Consider the following 26,588-nt stretch of genomic DNA (forward strand, 5'->3'; position numbering starts at 1 on the left):
GACGTGTCTTTCTGCCGGAAGGGGTTTATTCATTAAAATATCCAGTGGCATTCTCAGAATAGTCTCTATCTGGATAGCTGTTAGTCTTAAGAGTTCTGACCCAATTCCAAAGAAGTAATTTTACTTTTCCTGCTTAAATTCCCCTACCATTACCGCTCGACACCGAATTCTTCTTCATTTCCCATCCCGTCTGAAGTGTTACTCCATCCTGAAAAACAGCTCCGTGTACCACTCTAAAGGTGACTGCTTGGCTATGATGAGTGAGGCAATTTTGCTATGTTAAGTGCTTTGGGAAAAAAGCACTTCTAGTGCTCCCATAGAAATGCAGCTAATATTACTCAATGAACCTCCTTTCAGCCGTTGTGCTGTGTGGCATTTTCAAAATGAAGAGGCCTTCCCCCATTGCAGTGTATTTATGTGATGTATTCAAAATGGGCCCATTGCCTGACGGCATCTGGGAGTATGTGTAGAAGAAATATGAAAGAAACAAAAATTAAATACAGATGAAGTTAAACAGCTAACAGTAGAGAGGCCAGTGGCATCGCGACTTCAAACCTAGATCTAAAATTCTGAACGATCAGGAAGAATGGGAAATAATCACACCAGGTATCTTTCAGTACATCTTCTGCCTAGCTAAATTCTAAATGATAGTTCTGGGAGGTTCTTAGGGGAGGCAAATGTGTCCTAAGTACAGAATTCAGAGCTTCATAGCTGTGCGAGTAAAATAGTTTGTGCAAGCTTATTGAATATGATTACAGGCAGCATTTAAAAGATAGCCACGTTTTTAAAAAGTATAGCAAGTAATACACTGAATATGCATACATATATTCATCACCCATTTGTCACTAGAATACACCACCTTGCTTTTTCTTTAAAATCAGTCCCATTCATTGCCTTTTAATAGCCTCAGATTACTGTTCCCTTTCTTACAAAGATCTCTGAGCCTGTTTTCAAGATACGTGTTTGCTTTAAAAAACAGTAGTATTATTGATTTACAAATACCCAAAGGTGTCTTACAGTTAATTCAGGTGTGTTAGCAGAAATAACTTGGCACATGTTTGTCTACCTAAGTAAGGATACAAATGGGAAGGCACCGGGCACCAGTTTTTGGAGTTGACTCTATCACCAAATAGCAGACACTCATCCTGATTTTTTTTTCTACTTCTATTGTAAGCAAGCCTACGTTTTCTATGTCTTTTGCTCTTAAAACCTTACATACATACTTAAAGAAAATAGAGGGAATTCTCTAGAAAAACATCAAGGTCTTTGACACTGGACCAAGATAACAAAGACTTCCTCCCTGGGGAGCATCTCTCAAATTTTGCAATTTATTGTAATGCTTTGATTAATTCTGCAAGCAGTTCTAGGACTTTCACATTGCCTTTTGAATATGGATATTTTTTAAATCTTGTTAAGTGTTTAGAAGCACAGAGAGTAACGGTTACAAGCTTAGAGGTTGGAGTCTCATGGATCTGGGTTGGCATCCGGCTCCATTCTCAATATGGAAACTCTGGCTTCACGAAGTTTGATTCGTTTAAGCCCCTCTACCTCGTTTAAGCATCTACCTCTGAGAGCCAGCGGATTAAATGAGACGCTGCTGGCAGGATGTAGGAAGTGATTTGACTGGTGGCTCTTCAACAACTAAGCTATGGTTTGCCTTCGATTCTAAGTGAATGGCTACCTGCTGATCCCCTTGCCTCCATACCTAAGTCTTTCATGATCATCTACTCCAGACGTCCATGATCATCGAACACGATAATGCACACAGCTCGATAATACTGCTCCCACATTTCAAAGTCCTGCTTCCCTTGCATTGCAGTTTCAAGTTGGATTTGGGGCCACTGACCCATTTTCCTCTGACTGGCTTTTCAGAAATCACTGGTGGATTCCAACTGGCCGTTTTTGAAGCCTACCTTTTTATACACAGTTTTCTTTCCTTTAACATTAATCTGGAGAGGAAATGGTCTTAAGAATGGAGCCAAAAGTAAAAGCCAAGTGTTTCTGTGACAGGACACACACCTATCCATTCCTTCTACATCCTCCCAACGTGGGCAGCTTGTGTTTGTTTCCATGGGTGGCATCTTATCTGCATCCCTATAGCTTTTCTTCATCTGTGCCGCACACGTCCTTCACTTGGATGCTTAGTGAACGCCTCTGGCTGCTGTTGCCCCTGCTTGGGTCAGAACCTGCTTGGGTCAGAATCCTAGGCCAGTGGCCCCACCCACTTTGTCTTTGGTTTATCCGCCAACACCCATGGACTCATCCTCGCTGATCCCAGAGCAGCGTGCTCCCTCCAAGATGGTCTAGAGCTATAGATCCACGTGGCTTTGGAGCTAGAATGCCCATGAGATATCTACAAACTGAAACACTGAACTTTACAGAAGTGAAGTAATAACTTCAGTGTCACATGCGTAGGTTGTGAAGGTACTAGAACCCGTGTCTCCTTTTAATGCATTGAAACAAACAATTCTTTTCATTCTAAATTTTTAAATTTAAAAATGCAGTATCATCTTAAATGGCTGCCTTTTAAATGCAGGAGGCCTATGAAATGGTGGAATCAGAACTATTTCTCTTGCCTACATTTAGCTCTCTATATTAAGGGTATTTCTCCATATTAAAGTCTGAACTTTTTGTATTTATCAAAAGTTTGTTATACTTATTTTTAAATTAATAAAAAACTGTCAATTTAAAGAAATCTATCTTTCTTTAATGTTTATTTATTTTTGAGAGAGAGAGGGAGCATGAGTGGGGGAAGGGCAGAGAGGAGGGGCAGGGACAGAGGATGTAAAAACGGCTCTGAGCTGACAGTAGAGAGAGCCCAATGCAGGGCTCGGACTGACGACGAACCATGAGATCGTGACCTGAGCCGAAATCAAAGTCCAGTGCTTAACAGAATGAGCCACACCAGCACCCCAGAAATCTATATTAAGGTGATAATCAGAAATAGGTACAGATCAAAGATAGGAGCTCTATTTCATAGCAGTGCAAAATCTGGTAAGAACTTATAAAGCCAACTATGGTAGAAAGGTGACAGAAGTTTAGAATGCATTGAAGACATAAAATATCGTGCAGTCACTAAAAGGGATATGTTCTTGGATATAGTGGGGATATCTCACTCTGTGCTATTGAACTGAAAGTAAAGGGGGAAAACTGCATTTAGCCTGACCCCAATACTATTCATATTAGAACTCACACCAGGAAGAAAGTACCACAAAATATTACCCATAGTGATCTCTGTCTTGGTATATCAGAGGATTTTTATTCTCTTCTTCTTTCCAAATTTTATATAACAAACATACATAAATAGACACTGGGTGGAGATGTCCAATGTGCAGTTGAAGATCCACTCCCTGGCTAGGAGAGACTTAAGATAAAAAAGGAGTGAATATTGCCTAAAAACTTCCCTTCCAATTCAGCTAATATGTTCTTCAGCATAAAAAGAAATCTTGTGGGGGCACCTGGGTGGCCCAGCTGGTTAAGCAACGGACTTCAGCTCAGGTCATGATCTTGTGGTTCATGAGTTCGAGCCCCACGTCAGGCTCTGTGCTGATGGCTCAGAGCCTGGAGCCTGCTTCGGATTCCGTGTTTCTCTCTCTCTGCCACTGCTCATGCTCTGTCTCTCTCGCTCTCAAAAAATAAATAAATAAACATTAAAATTAAAAAAAGAAATCTTGTAAGAAAGTAGTTATATCTTTTTGAAAGCCAAATAAATGAAGTGACCTTTAATTTTATGGCTGATGTTAAATACTCCTTCCCCATACACGTATTCTAAGAACAGAAAAACCACTGCATTCTCATATTCAACAAGGTTATATTTCAGTGATAGGTTCTAGAAGAGCCTAAACCCCCAACACTAATAATGGAAGGCCCATAAAGAGGAAGTGTGTACCCGGAGCCTGAACATGAGAGCGGCTATCCAGAGCTCCCAAGAGCACTTGTTTTTGTGACACAGCCTTTTGGAAAAGCAGGACCAGAGAAGTGCGGGCAGTGATTCTCCTGCCTCAGCCTCGTTAACTGCACAGATGCACGCTCAGGCCCACCTACCTGGGACTCGAGGAGGTCTCCTTAGCTAGAGTGACAAGTTCAAGCAGTTCCTTGGTGTTAGTTCTGGCCTACTCAGACCAGCACCTACCCTAACCACCCCACAAGCCATGAGACTTTGGGCAAGCTATTTCACCTCTAGGGTCTAGCCTCCACAGTCATTAAAGGAGATGATAGTACTCCCTACAGCATGGTATTGCTGTAAAAGTAAAATGAATCTCTATGCCCTAAAGCTGTTATACCAGTACCAGGCCCAGGCTCCACGAAAATGCTGCCTAAGTACCTAGTCCTTCTCTGTCGTGGATTCATGGCCTTCTCTCTGTCTCTCTCTCTGTCTCTCTCTCTCTGTCTCTCTGTCTCTCTCTTTTTCTCTCTCTCTCCCCACCCTTTCCTCCCTCCCTCCCCCCCAGGTTAGAAAATGATCTGTAACTTCACCATGGCGCATATTTTGAAGATGACTTGATAACTTGATAACTTGATATAAGATGTAGAGACCGGGGTGCCTGGGTGGCTCAGTTGGTTAAGCATCCGACTTCAGCTCAGGTCATGATCTCACACTCCGTGAGCTCGAGCCCGACGTCGGGCTCTGTGCTGACAGCTCAGAGCCCGAAGCCTGCTTCGGATTCTGTGTCCCCCCTCTCTCTGCCCCTCCCCTGCTCATGCTCTGTCTCTCTCTGTCTCAAAAATAAATAAAAACATTAAAAAAAAAATTTTTTTAAAGATGTAGAGACAGAAGAAATAATAGAAGTCATCTTGCCATTTCACAGGGTGAATCAGACACGAGAAGAGATGAAGTTATCACCTGCCAAAATGGTGGGGGTTTTTCTTTTCTTAAACAATCCAGCATTTTACTTTGGGTCTGATGACCCATGATACAGGGCAGACTGCCCTGTATTTTCATCTTCCTTTTGTTTCGCATGGCAACAAAATAATAAAAAATCTATACTTTTTAATAACACCAGTACACACATGAGAAGGAGAGAAGGGTTCCATTGCTTACTGAATCGCTCACTAATCACTCTGTTCAGACCCAGCAGGGAATTCTGACAACACACCTGACTTTTCATTTATTTATTTTTTATTGGTTCTGGGAGAGGTTCGTGATTCATTCCATGTAGGTTGCAAGCCCTTGTGCTACAGGAACAAATGGTCTCTGGGGTTATTTGCTTTATTAACTTTTAGGGCAAAGGAGGGAGAAATAGGAGGATTGCTTTAACTGCAATATACTGGCAAAAGGTTTAGGCTTTTTTGGTTTATTGACACCCGAAATGCTTTAACTGGTTCTGTTTCTTTTTTCTTTTTTTCTTTTCTAATATATGAAATTTATTGTCAAATTGGTTTCCATACAACACCCAGTGCTCATCCCAAAAGGTGCCCTCCTCAATACCATCACCCACCCTCCCCTCCCTCCCACCCCCCATCAACCCTCAGTTTGTTCTCAGTTTTTAACAGTCTCTTATGCTTTGGCTCTCTCCCACTCTAACCTCTTTTTTTTTTTTTTTTCCTTCCCCTCCTCCATGGGTTTCTGTTAAGTTTCTCAGGATCCACATAAGAGTGAAAATACATGGTATCTGTCTTTCTCTATATGGCTTATTTCACTTAGCATCACACTCTCCAGTTCCATCCACGTTGCTACAAAGGGCCGTATTTCATTCTTTCTCATTGCCACGTAGTACTCCATTGTGTATATAAACCACAATATCTTTATCCGTTCATCAGTTGATGGACATTTAGGCTCTTTCCATAATTTGGCTATTGTTGAGAGTGCTGCTATAAACATTGGGGTACAAGTGCCCCTATGAATCAGTACTCCTGTATCCCTTGGGTAAATTCCTAGCAGTGTTACTGCTGGGTCATAGGGTAGATCTATTTTTAGTTTTTTGAGGAACCTCCACACTGTTTTCCAGAGCAGCTGCACCAGTTTGCATTCCCACCAACAGTGCAAGAGGGTTCCCGTTTCTCCACATCCTCTCCAGCATCTATAGTCTCCTGATTTGTTCATTTTGGCCACTCTGATTGGAGTGAGGTGATATCTGAGTGTGGTTTTGATTTGTATTTCCCTGATGAGGAGTAACTGGTTCTGTTTCTTAATGGTAGGTTGGCTGACTGTGCAGAAGGAACCAGCACGATGTAGTAGAGAAAGCCTGTTTGAAGACAGAACTGGACAATGGTCACAAGTCTGCCAGGGTGTCCAGTCAAATCACTAGACCCCTCGTGTCACTGGGACTTGGTGACCTTCTCTGTAAGATAAAGGGGTCGTGTCAGATATTGTCCTCTTTCAGTAAGGGTTTATGACCTCATGAATGATGATGGAATCAAACCTTCAATGTTCATTTTGTTGGTAAATGAAAGGACTCTCCTCTCCACAAAGATACAATAAGCATACTGTAATAATAAGCATTTAGTGTGCTATGTGCCTAGTTCCATCTAACCCCCACGGTGACATAGGAAGAGCCCACATGATAACAGAGGACACCAGGATCACAGTGGTTAAGCAATTTGCCCAGGGTCGCGGAGCCTATGACTCGAAGTGAATGCTTTTATAAGTTTGTCAGGGACAATTGAGGATCACGGTGCCCACCCTGAAAGAACTGGGGCCCTAAAGGAGGCTTAAAGGAGAACTTAACTGCAGCAAAGAAGGAAGGAGAAAAATCTTAGGGCAAAAATGCTCTATCTTTATCATTTATGCTTTCTCTTTCGATATTTTTTAAAGTGGTGAAACACTTGTAATTTTAAGTAACAAAATAGTAAGTAAGCACATTGATGCTATTTGAGCAATTTCAATACTTGGTATAATGGATAGAGAAAGAGAGAACAAAGATTTTGGTCAAAGGGATGTTGTTTGCACTGAATGATTTGCTTTTCTTCTTTGGGTTCTTGTTTCCTAAACAATAAAACCAACTGGTTGGTCCAAATCAATCCACTAGATACCAGAACCCTCTGGAGGCACCAAGAATGTAAAGATAAGTATAGTTCTTCTGTGAAAGAGATCTTTAAGAATTCTTTACCCTTTAATCCTGTGATTCATCATCAAGGCAAAGATTGCTGGGTTGATGTGAATTTTTGGAACGTTCCTAGCTACAAATGACATAAAAAATTATTCATATGAAGAACCAGCAATAAAAATTTGAATAAAGGATTATGGTTGGTAGTATACACTTTGATGTCCATCAAGTTCATGATTTACAAAGCCCACTCTTTCTGGCTCGTGATGTAACTAAACATCCCAAAGATATAATACAGAATTGAGATGATGCTTGCGTGAATATATTACATTTTATGAAATGCAATGCATCATTCTACTAACAAGAAACCAACATCTGAAAATGAGTCCTGGAAATTCCAATTTCTGTACTGTGCTGGGAGTACTGGAGAATGATTTCTCCCACAATTTGCATTTTCTTTTACAGTGTAGAAGCAAAATAAACCTCTTTGTTTGCATTGGTTTCCGAATTAAATTAGTTTGTATATTTGTTCTCTCCTCCTCTTCCTGGATTTGGTTTCAAAGTAAATAGTGATCTTCATTAAATTCTCTTTTATTTGGCTTAAGTTCTTTAGTTACTGTAATTATTCTGGGTGACTGTCCCTGCCTTATTTGGTATCAAATATCTGTGCACTATTTTAAACTGCATTTAATTGGTTCATTTCCATTTTCTATTATTTACCTCACTTTGTGGTATTGATTTCTGTAGCTAGATCTGACTCCTGTTGTTGTCTTCTTTGCCTTTTGTTGTTGTTGTTGTTGTCGTCGTCGTTTAATGGACCTAAACACCACACAGGCTTGGCAAAATAAGAAAAAAAAAAAAAAAAAAAGATCATTAATTTGGTATTTAGTGAATGTAGACAAATTGCCAGGAAGAAACACATATGACATTTATCACAGAGATTGTTTTCAAAGTTAATGGCAAACTTGGACTCTTGAGAAACAACAGGAATTGCTTTGTTTGGTAAAAGCCGAATATGTCACTTTTTTTTTTTTTTTTTAGATTAACCTAGGAATGACCTCTGACAGAAAGAAAACCAGCCATACTTTTCAATTTCAAGCTAAAAGATCTAAAAAGTTATTCTACCTAATAAAAAAGTACAATAAGATTCTGAATTCCCACAGAAACTCTTCATCTACCTTATAACACATCAAAAGCCAGCAAGGGGCTATTTATCCTCCGGGCCAGCGCTAATAAAGTTTTGCAGGCATTTGTGATGGTGCACGTGGCAGGGGAACAGACAGACAGACAGAGTCTTAAGGCAAAGAGGAGGGCAGCAAATTAGCTTTTAAGTTTCTAGAAGAAAATAAAGAGAGTTTTTAAAAACTGTTCCAATAATTTATTTAACAAATGATGATTTCACAACTCCAGATCCCAATTTTTCTAGGGCTTGGGACTACAGACAACAAAGATGAAGTCTTTGCCTTCTTGCTGTCCAGAATACAGTAATCAGGGGCACCTGGATGGCTCAGTCGGTTAAGTGTCCACCTTCAGTTCAGGTCACGATCTCATGGTTTGTGGGTTCGAGCCCCGCATCAGGCTCTGTGCTGGCAGCGTGGGGCCTGATGGGATTCTCTGTCACCCTCTCTCTCCACCCCTTCCCCACTCATGTTCTCTCTCTCCCTCTCTCTCTCTCTCTCAAAAATAAATAAACAGCAATCAGATAAGAGTGGTAGTTTGTAAGGTAGAGAAGGTTTTTCTAAGATGTGACACGGGGGGAGAGACCAGTAGAAAATAAGAGAGAAATAGAAATTTGGGGGAGAGTATTCAAGGAAGAAGTACCTGGCCAATATTCATGGAATAGCAAGGAAGATAGTGAGGGAATACCTGAGTGGAAGTACATTAGGTCATAGAGGTGAACGTGGAAAGGAGAAAGCCTGTATAATACGACACAAGACCAAGAATGAACAAATGAGTGGTAAATTTGACTATAAAAAATTTCAAATTTCTGCGTAGCAAAAACTACCATGAACCAAGTCCCAAGATCAATGGCAACTAGTGAGAGGAAATGGTGATTCATGTCACCAAAGAGCTGATGTCTTTAACGTATTTATTTTTACAAAAAATAATTCCTTATATCAAAATGAAAAAGTAATCCAACAGAAAAATAAGTGAACGAAGAATATGAAGAGAAAAATGCGGTATTAAACATATTAAAGGATGTTCAATCTTATAATGAAGGAAATTCAAGTCAAAACCACACTGAGATGCCAGTTTCTTACCCTATCAGATTGGCAAACAGCCAACCGTTTGATCTTAACAACATCTAAAAGTTTGAGACCTAGAAAACCAGACACTGTTGTGTATTGCTATCAGGAACGTAAACAGGTACAGTCTTTACAGAGAGAACTTTGGCATTGTCAAAATTTTAAATGCCAAAATATATTTGACCTAGCAGTTGAACTCCTAAGATTTTATCCAACACAGTTATTTGCACATATGTTGAATGAATCCTGTGCAAGGATACTCACTGTGGCATTATTTGTAACAGCAGGAAGCCACGGGACATGTTCAGTGGTGAGAAGTGAATTTGCAATGAGGGATGAAGTCTGGTCACCAATCTCTTTTCAGACTTGAACCTTTGGAAGTTCTCCAGCAGATAAAATGAGAACAAGGCAACATATAGAATAACTAGTCGGCCATCAATTTCAGGAGGGATTGCATGTGTGGGGGACGTTGGTGACAATGTCGATGTCATTTTCAGAGTTCTGATGGAATGCTGAGAAGGGAGTCCTGTACATGGGGCTGGGGCACCATGGGTGGTAGTGGACAGGGCTGCTAAGTCCAGGCTAAGAGGTCCCGACTTTCTCCTAAAGTCCACGGCAACCTTTAGAACAAGGCAGTGACCTCATCTGATTTGCACTTTTAAAGACAGTTCTGCTAGCCACGTCCGAGGAGAGATGACAGAGCAGCAAAGGCAGAAGTAGGGATCGTGATCAATGTAAAAAGTCAGAAGTGCAGTCCAGAGAGGGGGAAATAGTCTCTGTTTGGGATTCTTATGAATCAGAATTCTAAAAGTGAAAATGTCTTTCCTATAGAATTGCCTTAAAAACCAAAAACAAAAACTACGAGAAAAAAAGAAAAGCCCCTCTGAGAAGAGCGTGGCCCTTATGACCAGAAAGAGCACGTGCTCTCTACCCTGGCGTGGCCACCCTTTTCTGAGTATCCAGCTCAGGTCTACCTGCCTCTGGATCCCTGTCGCCTCTAGCTCTGCCCTTTCCAGGCCTCTCCAGAAACACATTCCTGTCCAAGATCTCACGAGCATTTTAATTAATCGATTTGGCAAGAGCAAAGGACGTGTACACTCAATGTGCCTGTTTCCAGAAGCCACAGAAAGCAAAGCTTTCTAATTACATCTATCCCATGGGCATAAATGAGCACATACATGTATGTTGAAGCTGTTTTTTTTTGTTTTCTTTTAATGAATAACTAGATGTGGGACCACCTGGGTGACTCAGTCGGTTGAGCGCCCGACTCTCGGGTTCAGCGCAGGTCACGATCTCACATTTCGTGAGTTCGAGCCCCCCATCAGGCTCTAAGCTGACCGCAGGGAGCCTGCTTGGGTTGCTCTCTGCCTCTGTCTCCACCCCTCCCCCACTTGTGCTCTCTGTCTCTCTCAAAATAAGTAAATAAACGTAAAAAAAAATTTTTTTAATGAATAACTGGATGCCAGTGAATGAATTTACCAGGGTACCTTTAATATTTCTTGATTTTCTTTTATTATTATTTTTTTAATTCTTTTTTCTGCTTCTCAGTGGGGAAAATATCTTGGTTAAGCTAAAACACTGGTGCATCAGATGGAAGAGGGAGAGCATTACTTGTAAAAAAAATGGTCACTATGGAATTCCTATGAAACTATAAAGTAAATTGTGCTTATAGATTTCATTTTTCAAAAAGTAGATTATTAAGACAAATGTAAAAGATTTAATGAGAACTTTGAAATGGAGGTTTTATCTTAATTCGGATTTCCCTCAAAGGGAAAAAAATTGTTTAAAAAAATTTTTAATGTGTTTTTTATTCTTGAGAGGGAGAGAGAGACTGAGCACGAGCAGGGGAGGGGCAGATCGAGAGAGGGACACAGAATCGGAAGCAGGCTCCAGGCTCTGAGCTGTCAGCACAAGAGCCCGATGCAGGGTTCGAACTCACGAACCGTGAGATGGTAACCTGAGCCGAAATCGGACGCTTGACGGACTAAGCCACCCTGGAACCCCTTAACTGAATTTTCAAGGTCATTTCTACTCTATCATTATTTAGGAAAAGCCTGGTAACACCTCATTTGAAAATAAAAGCTTTCTCTTCCTGTCTCCTCTAAAACATTTTGAAAATCACTCCCTTCTACATTAAAATCCGTAGCATTCAGCAAGATCATTTCGGATGTTACATCTCCTTTTCTCAAGAAATAAATTAAAAATATTTATCTGATCGTATGAAATCCTACTTAATATTTATATCCTAGAGGAGCGTAAACATTCAACAGTCCCTGCAGCAAGACAGGTTTTAATCCAGTGCCATCCAGAGATCAGAGATAACGTCCAGCTCCTGTGTCAGAGTTCTTGCTCTTCATAAAGTCAAATACTTAGAAAAAAATCAGTGTATTTACCTTTTGCCAAGCCTGCTGCCTCTCTGTCTCATGCTCACATCCCAGGAGAAAAGTATGTCCTGATGTGAGGCTAGCTGGTGAGCATTTGGGGGACCTTAGTGCTCTGTAGGCTTAGAGCAAGGTTTTGTTTTTGTTTTTGTTTTTTGTATGTTCCCTGGAGGACAATATTTATTTTTTCTTGATCACTCCAGTGTTTGTAAACCGGGGTTATATCATAGGTGTTAAGTTTGTCAAATATAAATTGGCTAGAATTCTGAATATTTAGGTCCTGTCAAACAAATACTGGGAAAATATCTGAATATTTTATAAATATTGTCATGTGGCTGTAACCACATACGCAACCTGGTTTCCTGTTGTCACAAATTAACGGCCCCCAGTTTAACAGCTTATAATAATAATTGTATTATTTCAGATCACAGTACCGTGGATCAGGAATTTTAGTACAACTCAGCTGGCTGATTCTTCTGCTCCACATGGTGCTGACTGGGGTCACTAGATGGTAAATCAACTGGGAGAGGAGTCTGGAAGGTCCTAGACTACCTCCCTCATGTGTCTGGCACCACGGCAGGTGTCTTAGCACCATAGGGGCTGCTATAACAAAAATGCCACAGACTGTATGGTCTAAACAGCAAACATGTAGTTCTCACACTTCTGGAGGCTGAGAGATCCTAGGTCAAGGCGCCAGGAGATTTGGTATCTGGTGCGAGACTGCTTCCCTTCATACCCGCCCGTCTTCTCAATGTGCCCTCACATGACGGAAGGGACAGGGAGCTCTCTGAGGTCTCTTTTATAAGGGCACTAATACATTCATGAGGGCAGAGCTCTCATGACCTAATCGCTTCCCAAAGGCCCCACCTCCAAATAGCATCATCTTGGGACTAGGTTTCAACATATGGATTTGGGGGGGGCACAGACATTCTGCCTGCAGCAGCAAGGGTGGCTGGAAATCTGGGCCCAGCTGCGACTGTCACCATGACCAGTCCAGCATGGTGATCTCAGAGTAGAGTCTCAAAAGACACAGAAACCGGAAGCTACGGTGTCTTTGGTAACTGTCTAGAAATTGGCAATGTCCTTTCTACTATGTGCTGTTAGTGACAGTAGTGACAGAGCCCACCCAGATTCAAGGGGATGGGACATAAACCCCACCTCTCAATAGGAAGGGCATCAAAGACTTCGTAGTTATCATTAATTGGTAGAGCTTGACATCATGAGAAAATAACGCAGTCTTGCGTCTCAGCAGTGAACTCATCCGTCACAAAGCAGCTATTATCAAAACATTGATTTGGCATACCAAAGAGCTATACATCTTAAAGTCATCCGTGTGCCTCTTACTTTCTTACAACTCACGTCAATTGCTGTCAACGATTCCACCAAAATATCTTGTAAGTTGGTCCTCTCTTTTCCACTTCCGCCCAGAGGTGGCGCCTTGTATTAGCTAACCTTTGCGGACAGCTGAGTATGTATGTGCCAGGCATTGAACTAACAACTTTACGATTTCATTTGGTTCCTCTTGCCACTACTGTCAGGTAGACATTGTCATCACCTCTACTTCATAGATGAGCAAGATGGGACTCTGGGACGTGCATTATGTCTCCGGCACTTAATAGATGGTCCTAGATGGAAACGCAGGCACCTGCCTCCATCTAATCAGAATCAGGTGTCCTCATTCGTAACAGAAATGTCTGCGCTTACTTGAGCCAAACGCCTTGGCCTGAAGGTGTGGTGTTACCTGCAGCCTGGCTCCTCACCTTTGGATGAGCACCGGGTTGAGCTGCTATGCAAGCCCCCTGTGCTCTTATGGAGTCGCCTTCTGTCTGTGTGCCTCGGAACCTCAGGCTGCAATACCAGTTATTTTTTTTAATGCTTACTTATTTATTTGGGGGGGGGGGGGGGGAGCAGAGGGAGAATCTTAAGCAGGCTCCACACTCAGTGCAGAGCCCAGAGCCCGATGTGGGGCTCGATCTCACAACCATGAGATCATGACCTGAGCTGAAATCAAGAGTCAGACACTTAACTGACTGAGCCACCCAGGTGCACTGATACCAGCAATTTTTAACTCATCTAAACTTAATCTCCATTTGGAAATGAAGGTTTTATATACTGTTTGAGCAAGACAACAGTCCTTTGTTTAAAGAGAGGGGCACCTGGGTGGCTCAGTCGGTCAGGCATCCGACTTGGGCTCGGTCATGATCCCACAGTTCGTGAGTTCAAGCCTCGCGTCAGGCTCTGTGCTGACAGCTCAGAGCCTGGAGCCTGCTTCGGATTCTGTGTCTCCCTCTCTCTCTGTCCTTCCCCTGCTCACACTGTTTCTCAAAAAAGGAATAAATATCAAAAAAATTAAAAAAAAAAAAAAGAGAAACAAAACTTGGGTGACACAGGAGATATGTGCAGAAGGATTGGCTGATCATTAGCTGACATGCTAGTCCTGTCCCGGTTTAATTGGCAATAGATAACAGCTCAAGAACACAGTTAAAAATAATGTTCCAAATATTCCAAAATGTAAAAGGCACAGAGATAATTAAGACAGCGTAGGATGGCAGCCTCTGGAGGAAGTGATGGCCATGTTGTGGCTTAATTGATTGCAGAGGAACTTACGAACGACTGCCTTGGTGTCACAAAAGTAGTGGGAGGAGAGAGAGGCATGTCTTCCTTCAACCCCAAAGAAGAGGGAAGGTTCTTCTGACACCTGGAGAGCTTAACTAATGACCGCCTTGCCCAGCCGGTGGGAGGCAAACCAGTCAAGCAGGGATGCTCTTGGCTGCTCGGCGGGCCATGCAGACCCTCTCACCACCTGAGGTCTGGGGCCCCCGGGAGAGTGGCCATTTACTCCCAGCCCTACGCATTGTCCCAGGACTGGATAGCTCTAGCTTTCCACTGCCACTTTCTCATTCTGTCATGTAGCTAAACTAGACTCCTAAATACAGGAGGTATAAGCATGACGCTTTGTAGTGGAAATGCAAAATACTCAGAAGAGTTTTCTGCAAAGCTTTCTCTTTTGTGGCCCTGGGGAATCCTGTCATGTATATTTAGAATGAAAAGGGGAACTGGGCACAGGGATGACTGTATCTTTTTTTTTTTTTTTAATTTTTTTTTTTTAACGTTTTATTTATTTTTGAGACAGAGAGAGACAGAGCATGAACGGGGGAGGGGCAGAGAGAGAGGGAGACACAGAATCGGAAGCAGGCTCCAGGCTCTGAGCCATCAGGCCAGAGCCTGACTCGGGGCTCGAACTCACGGACCGCGAGATCGTGGCCTGAGCTGAAGTCGGACGCTTAACCGACTGAGCCACCCAGGCGCCCCAGGGATGACTGTATCTTAAGGAGACATGTGTTTTTGTTTTGTTTTTGTTTTTACTGAGATACAATTGACATGTAACATTGTATTGGCCAAGGTGTACCACATAATGATTACATACATATATATACACACACACATATATATATGATTACATGTGCGTGTGTGTATATATATGTATATATAGATAGATGATCACACAATAAGTCTATTTAACATCCGTCATGATACATAGTCACATATTTTTTTTCTTGTGATGAGAACTTTTAAGATCTACTCTCTTAGCTGGGTACCTGGGTGGCTCAGTTGGTTGAGCGTCTGACTTCATTCAGCTCAGGTCATGATTTCACCACTCATTGAGTTTGAGCCCCACATCAGGCTCTGTGCTGACAGCCCAGAGCCTGGAACCTGCTCGGGATTCTGTGTGTGTCTCTCTCTCTGCTCCTCCCCAATTCGTGCTCTGTCTCTCTCTGTGTGTGTCTCTCTCTCTCAAACATAAACTTTAAAAAAAATGTTAAGATCTACTCTCTCAGCATCTTCCAATGTGCAAAACAATACTGTTCACTATAGTCATCATGCCTTACATTATTACATCCCCAGGACTTATTAACTGAAAGTTTATACCCTTTTACCTCTTTCACCTATTTGTCCCACCTCCTAATTCCTGCCTCTTGCAACCCAACCAGTCCATTCTCTGTATCTATGACTTCGTTTTTTGTAGACTCCACATATAACTGAGATCATACAGTATTTTTCTCTCTCTGACTTATTTCACTTAACATAATGCCCTCTAGGTCCATCCAGGTTGTCACAAATGACAGAATTCCTTTCTTTCCCATGGCTGAATAATATATATATATATATATATATATATATATATATATATATTATATATATATATATATATATAATCTTTATCCACTCCCCTGTTGATGGACAGTTCCATTGTTTCCATGTGTTGGCCATTATAAGTAATACTTCAGTGAACATGGGGGTGCAAATATCTTCTCTAGTTGGTGATTTTATTTCCTAGAAATGAGATTGCTGGAGCATATGGTAGTCCTATTTTAAACTTTTTGAAGGAAACTCCATAGTATTTTCCACAGTGGCTGCACCAATTTATGTCCTCACCAACAGTGTAAAAGTGTTCCCTTTTCTCCACCTCTGTAGTTGATCAGCACAATAATAATTACTATTCTTTTTTATTATTATTATTTTGGTAAAAAACACATAACATAATATCTACTCTCTTAAATTTTTAGGTGTAAAATATAGTAGTGTTAACTGTATGCATATTACTACTCTTAATGATGATTCTGAGGTTTTGAGCCAATCTACATTGGCTTTTGAGTCTTCAAAGGAGAATTTAATTTACTTAGTAATTATATGTATATAATTAGTATATATTAGTTTATATATGTAATATATACTAACATATATATAAGGTATATAAACTAGTGTGTATATACGTGTGTATTTATATATATATTTGCATACGTATATGCAAATATATATGTATATAATGTATATATGTATATATGTACATTATATACATATATACATGTGTGTGTGTGTATATATATATATATATATATCTATATCTATATATATATATGTATAATTAGTAATAGCCTAAACCACATAACCTAAAGTAGCATATTTTAATTGCTGATCTAAAGTAAAAGAAAAATAGACACCCACCTACATCAAAAATATATCATCTTAAATTAGCTCTTATAAAAAACTAAATGAGTTGCAATAAAGAATGGAAATATAGGAGCAACCAATTTGAGTGTAGGTGACCATTAGGTTATGTTTAATATACAGGATCATCAACTGGGCTGCCTTTTTCCAAGGCCACAAAGGCAAATGATCAGGAGTGGTTCACCCTGAGCATTTTTATCATGATTAGAGTCTAAAAAGAGGAGATAAGTTTGCAGACCCAGAAACCTAACAGGCGTGCACTATGGCGGGAAAGGAACAGGGAACAAAAAGATGGAAGTCACCAGAGAGAAACAGCTCTACTTTATGATAGGACCCCATAATTTCAAACTGTCACACTAAAATAAGTCCTTAGCATCCAGTCTGAACACTGGTCCTTATTACCCAGAGCACAATGGCTCTCAGATTTTCAGGAGAGCCTACAGTATCACTGTCTCAAGTCAGCCCATTCATGTCAGGTGAATATACCTAGATAGACCGACCAGTACTCTTTGTATTATGATTTGTGCAGATACTTATGTAAAACACACAGTTAACAATCCCTTAACTGATCCCTTAAGGATCAGTTTCTTTCATTTCACGTTGTGAGTAACTCCATAGGGCCAATTCTTTTTCCTGTACAAGGATTCTTGCTTCTTCTAGCAGGATATACCCATCTAGAGAAACTTGGTCATTCGTCATAAAAAATCATCATCAAAAAACCTATTAGAAAGCTAAGGGTAAAGGGGATATTTTTTTTTAAGAGAGAGAGAGAATGCACTTGAATGGGGGAGGGGCAGAGGGAAAGAGAGAGAAATCCCAAGCAGGGCTCAATCCCACAACCTTGGGATCATGACATGAGTCAAAATCCAGAGTCAGACACTTAACAGACTGAGCCACCAGGCGCCCCCAAAGGAGGTTATTTTTAATAAACATACAAAACAGATACAAAGACAGAAAAGAAATAGATCAGCTCTCAGACAACAGCCACCTTTTAAAACCTTGAAGGGAAAAACATCTTTAATATCAAAATACTACAACCCTACAATGTACATCCTCTGTCCACGCTGCCAGATAACTAGGGTCAGCAAGATGCAGAGAAATCACTACTTTTGTTACAAGATCTTGTCGTGATGTACACAGATAAGTCTGCAGTATCTAAGGGAAAAAAATCAGAAAATTTGTTGTTAGGGGATCTTTGTGAATCTATTCATACTCCAAATTTTCCTAAGGATACAATGGGACAGAGTGCCAGGAATGTGGCTGGAATAGAGCGCATTTATTCCCGGGGCATTACACGAGTTGTAGAGCAGACTCCATCCTGGGGGCTGGGGCGGAAAACCAATTGATACTGTTCAAGCTTATGTTGTTCACAAAACCTAGTCCTCTTTAGAAATGTAAATCTGTGCTTCCTAAAGAGTACTGTATCCTTCTTACAAGAATTCATCTCTCTTAAAAGGTTTCTCATCTGCCTAATTCATAACTATTTATAACCCTGAAAGAATTTTGATTGTTGGGCTTTGGTTGAGCATGGTTGGATATGAATAAAGATAAAATTTGGTCTCCTCACACTAATACTATAAAATAACTGTATAAACAGCATTTACCATTAATAATATATTATATTTAGAAAGCAGATTATATGATATATGTATGGTATATTTCTAGTTGCATGCTTAAAATATTTATGCACAGAGGAAAAAAAAACAAGGCCTATACAAACTGTTCAGAGTGTTTTTCTGGGAAGTGGTATTATGAGTGTATTTCACTTTTTGTTGGTTTTTTTTCTGTATTTTGTGTTTGATAATAAACATCTATTATTTTGAAAGAAGGAAATTGTTTTAAGATTGGCTCCCAAGAGCTTTCACAATTGAAAAACCTGAGATCCAAGACTGGAATCTGTATGTTAAAAGTCTAGGCTGTGTTGCCTAATATGGTAGCCAGCAGTCTCAAGCAAATTGTAAAATTATATTTAGGAGAACCTGGGTGGTTCAGTCACTTAAGCCTCCAACTTCGGCTCAGGTCACGATCTCACGGTTCATGAGTTCAAGCCCCGCGCTGGGCTCTGTGCTGACAGCTCAGAGCCTGGAGCCTGCCCAGGTTCTGTGTCTCCCTCTCTTTCTGCCCCTCCCCTGCTCGTGATCTGTCTCTCTCTCTCTCTCTCTCTCTCTCTCTCTCTCTCTCAAAAAGAAACATTTATCGATCAACGTGATACATCACATTAACAAAAAAAAAGAGAAGAACCATATGATCCTGTCAATCGATGCAGAAAAGGCCTTTGACAAAATCCAGCACCCTTTCTTAATAAAAACCCTTGAGAAAGTCGGGATAGAAGGAACATACTTAAAGATCATAAAGGCCATTTATGAAAAGCCCACAGCTAACATCATCCTCAACGGGGAAAAACTGAGAGCTTTTTCCCTGAGATCAGGAACACGACAGGGATGCCCACTCTCACCGCTGTTGTTTAATATAGTGCTGGAAGTTCTAGCCTCAGCAATCAGACAACAAAAGGAAATCAAAGGCATCAAAATTGGCAAAGATGAAGTCAAGCTTTCGCTTTTTGCAGATGACATGATATTATACATGGAAAATCCGATAGACTCCACCAAAAGTCTGCTAGAACTGATACATGAATTCAGCAAAGTTGCAGGATACAAAATCAATGTGCAGAAATCAGTTGCATTCTTATACACTAACAATGAAGCAACAGAAAGACAAATGAAGAAACTGATCCCATTCACAATTGCACCAAGAAGCATAAAATACCTAGGAATAAATCTAACCAAAGATGTAAAAGATCTGTATGCTGAAAACTATAGAAAGCTTATGCAGGTAATTGAAGAATATATAAAGAAATGGAAAGACATTCCCTGCTCATGGATTGGAAGAATAAATATTGTCAAAATGTCAATACTACCCAAAGCTATCTACACATTCAATGCAATCCCAATCAAAATTGCACCAGCATTCTTCTCGAAACTAGAACAAGCAATCCTAAAATTCATATGGAACCACAAAAGGCCCCGAATAGCCAAAGTCATTTTGAAGAAGAAGACCAAAGCAGGAGGCATCACAATCCCAGACTTTAGCCTCTACTACAAAGCTGTCATCATCAAGACAGCATGGTATTGGCATAAAAACAGACACATAGACCAATGGAATAGAATAGAAACCCCAGAACTAGACCCACAAACGTATGGCCAACTCATCTTTGACAAAGCAGGAAAGAACATCCAATGGAAAAAAGACAGTCTCTTTAACAAATGGTGCTGGGAGAACTGGACAGCAACATGCAGAAGGTTGAAACTAGACCACTTTCTCACACCATTCACAAAAATAAACTCAAAATGGATAAAGGACCTGAATGTGAGACAGGAAACCATCAAAACCTTAGAGGAGAAAGCAGGAAAAGACCTCTCTGACCTCAGCCGTAGCAATCTCTTACTCGGCACATCCCCAAAGGCAAGGGAATTAAAAGCAAAAGTGAATTACTGGGACCTTATGAAGATAAAAAGCTTCTGCACAGCAAAGGAAACAACCAACAAAACTAAAAGGCAACCAACGGAATGGGAAAAGATATTTGCAAATGACACATCGGACAAAGGGCTAGTATCCAAAATCTATAAAGAGCTCATCAAACTCCACACCCGAAAAACAAATAACCCAGTGAAGAAATGGGCAGAAAACATGAATAGACACTTCTCTAAAGAAGACATCCGGATGGCCAACAGGCACATGAAAAGATGTTCAACGTCGCTCCTTATCAGGGAAATACAAATCAAAACCACACTCAGATACCACCTCACGCCAGTCAGAGTGGCCAAAATGAAGAAATCAGGGGACTATAGATGCTGGAGAGGATGTGGAGAAACAGGAACCCTCTTGCACTGTTGGTGGGAATGCAAATTGGTGCAGCCGCTCTGGAAAGCGGTGTGGAGGTTCCTCAGAAAATTAAAAATAGACCTACCCTATGACCCAGCAATAGCACTGCTAGGAATTTATCCAAGGGATACAGGAGTACTGATGCATAGGGGCACTTGTACCCCAATGTTTATAGCAGCACTCTCAACAATAGCCAAATTATGGAAAGAGCCTAAATGTCCATCAACTGATGAATGGATAAAGAAATTGTGGTTTATATACACAATGGAATACTACGTGGCAATGAGAAAAAATGAAATATGGCCTTTTGTAGCAACATGGATGGAACTGGAGAGTGTTATGCTAAGTGAAATAAGCCATACAGAGAAAGACAGATACCATATGGTTTCACTCTTATGTGGATCCTGAGAAATGTAACAGAAACCCATGGGGGAGGGGAAGGAAAAAAAAAAAAAAAAAAAAAAGAGGTTAGAGTGGGAGAGAGCCAAAGCATAAGAGACTGTTAAAAACTGAGAACAAACTGAGGGTTGATGGGGGGTGGGAGGGAGGGCAGGGTGGGTGATGGGTATTGAGGAGGGCACCTTTTGGGATGAGCACTGGGTGTTGTATGGAAACCAATTTGACAGTAAATTTCATATATTAAAAAATAAAAAAAAAATTTTTTTAAATAAAATAAAAAAAAGAGAAACATTTAAAAAATAAGAAAATTATATGTAAATTAATTAAAAGCCAACTAACTAATTTATTAACAATTTAATTCTCCAGTTGCACTAGGCACATTTTAAGTTTCAACAGCCACACAGTCCTCATCACATAAAGTTCTATTCGACAGTCCTGGTGGAGGCAGGCTACCAAGCTGTGCCCTGAACGCTAAGACAAAAGCAAGCCAGTTTTCATGTGTCCGTAGGAGTGGACATATGCCCTTCACCATAGACCCTGAGAGACTCTTCATCACCAGTCCCTTTTATACACCTCACTAGACTGAGGCCAGGTAAGCTCAGGGTTTTTTCCCATAGCCATTCAGCTAGTTAGTGACAGATGAAGGATGACAACTCAGGACTACTAGCTCCTAACACATAGCTCCTGTCAACATGTCACTATTACCATCTTTTCCAGAAAACTAAAGCTTCCCAAACAATACTTCAGTTGAATTCAGCTCAATGTTGTTTCACAGACATTTTTGGATGCTTAAAATGTGATAGGCACCATAATAAGCCTTGAATATACAAAACCAAGTAAGAGATGTGTCTCTATCCCAAAGCATGCCTAAGTGCTAACCCAGAAGGGCGTCCGAAGTGGTGTGATAGTACAAATCAGGGACAGGTCTGTTCTTGGGAAATCTAGAAAGGTTTGAGTAGGGTCTGGACCTTTGTGCACCCAAATCCATGCATTAACACTTCTTCTTTAATATTCTCAATTTTCCCCATCCTCCAGGTGAAAAGAGGCTAGATTCCATTTTTTTGAAATCTACTTGATCCCTGACCTAATTTTGCTTTGTTTCTATTTTTGTTCTTTGGTTTAACTTCATGTGGAATACTAAGATACCTTCAACTCTTTCAATAGGAACAAATTTTCTTATTTTTAAGCCTGGTTTTATACATGTAAAATAATTTTAAATATTCAAATGAAATTAAATAAAATACTGCTTTGGTATTTAGTCATCCACCCCATTTTTGGACTACATAAAAGCAAATAAAAATTTTGAATGAATGGGGAGCACCTGGGTGGCTTAGTCGGTTAAGCGTCTGGCTCTTGACTTCAGGTCAGGTCATGATCTCACAGTTCATGAGTTTGAGCCTCACATGGGGCTCTGTGCTGACAGTGGGGAGCCTGCTTGAGATTCTCTCTCATGCTCTCTCTCTCTCTGTCTTTCTGCTCCTCCCCTGTTCACTTGTGCACCCTCTCTCTCTCTCTGAAAATAATAAATAAACTTTAAAAATAAATTTTGAATGAATGATTATTTTTCAACCAGTTCTGTTGGAAATGTTTAAACACAGGCTAATGACTTGGAGCTCTGTGTTCTCCTATAAATAAATCATGTTCCTGTGTTTTAACAGATGCAATGCTCTTGGTGGCAGAGCGACTGGAAGGACCATTCAACATTGAGTCTGTCATGGACCCAATAGATGTCAAGATCTCTGAAGCCATTATGAACATGCAAGAAAACAGCATGCAGGTGTCTGCAAAGGTATTTGCATTAGTCATGTTTGTACTAATAAGGAAGGTGCAGGAATCGAAAAAAGAAGTAACTAGATGTGTCGACTGGGATTATGAATTCTAATACATCGTCAGAGAGCTTGTCCTGGTGAGCTACAAATTTGCTATTGCATTCAAAATGTCTACCAAAATGGCATTGAGAGGGGAAGGAATCTTTTATTCTCAGCTACTCAATCATGAAGTTTCAGAGAGTCCCAGGTATATTGACTAATCCCTCACATTTGTGAGCAATTTGGGGGGAGTTTTCTTTTTAATATGTTTGAAATCTCTGCACACCGTCAGCCTGTTCTCTCTCTAGGAACTTCTAATTATATCTTCAGCTGTGCAAACCCAGCAAATGTTCTATATGTTCCGTCGTAAATAATTAAACATTTCATCTGACTTCCTGTTTTAAGACTATGGTGTAACCTTCATTAATGACTCTTTAGGGGAAAGTGCTCCTTTGTATGAAGTCAAGCACACGTTAAAAGAAGAAAAGCTCATTTTCATAAATCATATGAGACAGAGCTTCTGGGTTTGCAGCTGCAGAGACCCCAAATGCCAGGTGCCCAATTTTTATTTGTCTCTGCTCAGTTGAAGATAAGCAGAACCTGCATTACGCCAAATGAAGAAGTTTGCAAAGGGTCTCCAGCCTGTCCCTTCATCGCCCCTTTTCACCCACAATGACGACTACACAAAGCCCTTATGTGCTCTTTACTGGTCTCCCTGTCATTAAACACTAACCAAATCTATATCAGTCCTTTGAACCTGGTTGGTGACTGAGTGATTGCGTTTTAATTGAAAGTCGTTCACGGAAAAATAGGTCAGCCAAAGAGATGCATGCTTAGCTTTCTTCGATTTGTAAAATCCTTTGTGAGATTTCAAATATAATCAAGCAAGAAGGGGTGTGTGATGGGGAGAAATTGCAGGGCAGAAAGCCAGCCATGGAATCAGACTAGGTCTCCTTGGATGAGTCTGAATCAAGCCAGATTTGGGCTTTTCAGGGTGAGCTGGTAGCAAGCGGGGTAAGAAAACATCTGGCCTGGGTCCCTTGCTCTCTGTCCTTGAGAGAGGAACAAGCCAAAAGTTGTATAGGCCTAGATCTGGCTTTTAATGAGCTTTGGGGGAGCCTGTGTCAAGGAAGATGCTCCAAATCACCACTGCCTGTTGGGGAAATGGTACATTCGGGGGTTCCGCAAAAAGCTATTTTCTTTCTTTCCTGGGGAAACAAATCGCAATCATTTATTCCTCTCAAATCTACTGCCCGGACGGGGACTCGTGTTGTTTTGAGAGGTCACTAGCTCAGCAGTGCTTAAGTACCAGAACCTGAGGTTGCTAATATTCAAAACAGCCCTGCAGGAGACGGCGTGAGTTGTACACTGACAGACGTGTCTGCAGTTTGAGACCATCACACTTCTTAGAAGGATTTGCACTGGAGCGTGTGCATTCGTGTTCAAGTTACTCTATTAAAAATTCTCGAAGAGGTCAGATGGACTCTCTCTCTTCCCAGAATGTGGATGAGACATTTTTGTTGAATTTGTCCAACTACATTATAATAGTAGGGCTGTTAATAAGGGATGTGCTTTTAAAAAGATGTATTTCTTGGTAAGAAATGTCAAAATCAAGAGTAGAAATAATATAGGGCATGTAAGAGGACACTCACCTTAGAGGATACAGCATAGCGGGTCATAAAATAACAGTACAAAAAATGTCAAAGGGGCTTTTTCCTATTTCAGAGGCCCCTCAGTCACCCTTGATAGACAGTGACAAGGAATGGAAATTCTAGATTTCCACACTTTCACCACAGTATTTGCATAACGAGACTTCCTTGCCTTCTGATAAGGTTTTGAGTGAAGCCAGAAGCTATTTCCTAATTGAGGGTAGGGGTGGGGGGTGGACAGACGTCCTGAGAGTTGTAAAGCTCACAAATTAAAATGACTTTTTACTCCAGGATATGATTGGCAACTTCTCCTTAGAAAATCATTGACCTTATTACACCAGTGGCTGATAGAAGTCATTCCAGAGCCTCTTTCGGAAAAGCAACAGTATTTATAACTGCTAGATCATATGTGTAGAATGCTTACTGCAAGGGACTGTACTGGGCTTTTATGGTTTATGTTATGCAGTATTTATAACAATGCTTATGATGAGATAGAACTCCCCCCCTATTTTCCAGATAAGGAAACCAAGGCATAGAAAGGTTAAGTAACTTACAAACCCCTCATGGTGCATGAGGGGTGCATAGAGGGTGGTCTGGTGGCAGAAGCCACTTTGCCAGATCACTGCGTTACAAGGAGGAGGGTGCCTCCAAAGCCAGTCTCACGTAAGGGCGGAGTTCAGCAAATCTGTGCTGCATAGACCAAATATTAAGAGAAAGTTCGGAGGCTTTCAGTAATACCTTCATGAGAAGCCGAGGAGACAGGGTGGCAAAGCCGGAAGGACTCCAGTTGTCCGTCTTTCTGTCCGATTCCCTTCATAACGTACCTTGCGCTTCCCACCATGCTGAATTCTCATGAAAAAGTTCTCTTGTCTAACCTCATCACTTACGGCTTCCATCCTTTTCTCAGGTTGTGATAGTACAAAGTATAAAAGACTACTGTTGTCTCCCTTTTGCTGTCTGAAGGTGGAGAGGAACACGCTGCAGTTTCAGATAGGAAATTTCCCTCTCTAATGGTTCTCCTCGTATCTGTAGGAGGGAACAGCTCACGTAGTGGGATTTACCGACCAATGAAAAGATCTGTTCTCACCATGTGTGCTTGTGCTCCAATCTTATCTTAGATCTGTTTTTACAGGTATTATCAGATCCTTTTCCTCTCCTATTTAGCCCACAGCTAAACTGTTATCTGTAAGGGATACTGACATTCCTTTCAAAAAAATACATTGGCTAGGGGCGCCTGGCTGGCTCAATCAGAAGGGCATGCAACTCTGATCTCAGGGTCATGAGATTGAGCCCTACATTGGGTGTGGAGATCACCTAAATAAATAAATAAATAAACTTAAAAAAATACATTGGCTATATGAAGTTGTATGATCCAGTTATAATAATTTGGGAATAGCATTATGGCACTTATTTCAAATTCTTGGTTTGTATATTCTTTGTATAATATCATATGTTATATAATATATTACATATATCATTACATGTGTATATATGTGTATATACACATTTAAGTGTTTTTTTTTTTTTGAGAGAGAGAGAGAGAGAGAGAGAGAGAGCAGGGGAGGGGCAGAGAGAGAGAGGGAGACAGAATCCCAAGCAGGTTTCACGATGTCAGCACAGAGCCCAACGTGGGGCTCAAACTCATGAAACATGAGATCACAACCTGAGCCAAAATCAAGAGTCAGATGCGTAACTGACTGAGCCACCCAGGTGCCCCTGTATATACACAATTTTAAAGACTGGAGACAAACGCGTGTTAAAATTTGGTTGGTTCTTTTTGGGCGAATAATCACCTAGTAACAATGATGATCATCATTGCCACCATTAGTTGAACACCTATTATATTCATTCACCAAATACCCTATCATGTACCAAGCCTGAAGAATGTAGTAGAGGACAAAATAGATCCTCTGCCCTCATGTCAGTCTCTTTCTAGATGCTTTATGTATTTATTTCAAATCCTTGCTGCAATCTTGTAGAACATCTATTTCCTGATTTTATAGGTAAAGAGTGTTAAATTTACAGAAATTAAGTAGCCTGCCTAAAGTCACGCAACTACCAAGTGGCGAGCTGGGATTACTACTGCAAATGGTCTGATCCAAAGAAAGAAGACTTTCCCAGTATGCCACTGTTTCCTCAGTAAGTGTCTTCCCACCTGGTCTAGACATAATTCAGCCCTGGAGGAAACAGCCTTCACACAAGAGGGCTATTGCCCAACACGTACCAC

General features: G+C 40.7%; 1 protein-coding gene across 1 annotated transcript in view; it reads left to right on the top strand.

The window, feature by feature from the left end:
• GPC6 (glypican 6) overlaps positions 1-26,588 on the top strand; it is a 356,437-nt gene that overhangs the window by 225,235 nt on the left and 104,614 nt on the right. Inside the window, exon 2 of the mRNA XM_049647475.1 lies at positions 22,563-22,693. Coding sequence (XP_049503432.1) covers positions 22,563-22,693 — 131 coding nt within the window. The remainder of the gene's footprint in view (positions 1-22,562; positions 22,694-26,588) is intronic.

Source organism: Panthera uncia (assembly GCF_023721935.1).
Source record: "Panthera uncia isolate 11264 chromosome A1 unlocalized genomic scaffold, Puncia_PCG_1.0 HiC_scaffold_16, whole genome shotgun sequence".
NCBI lineage: Eukaryota > Metazoa > Chordata > Mammalia > Carnivora > Felidae > Panthera > Panthera uncia.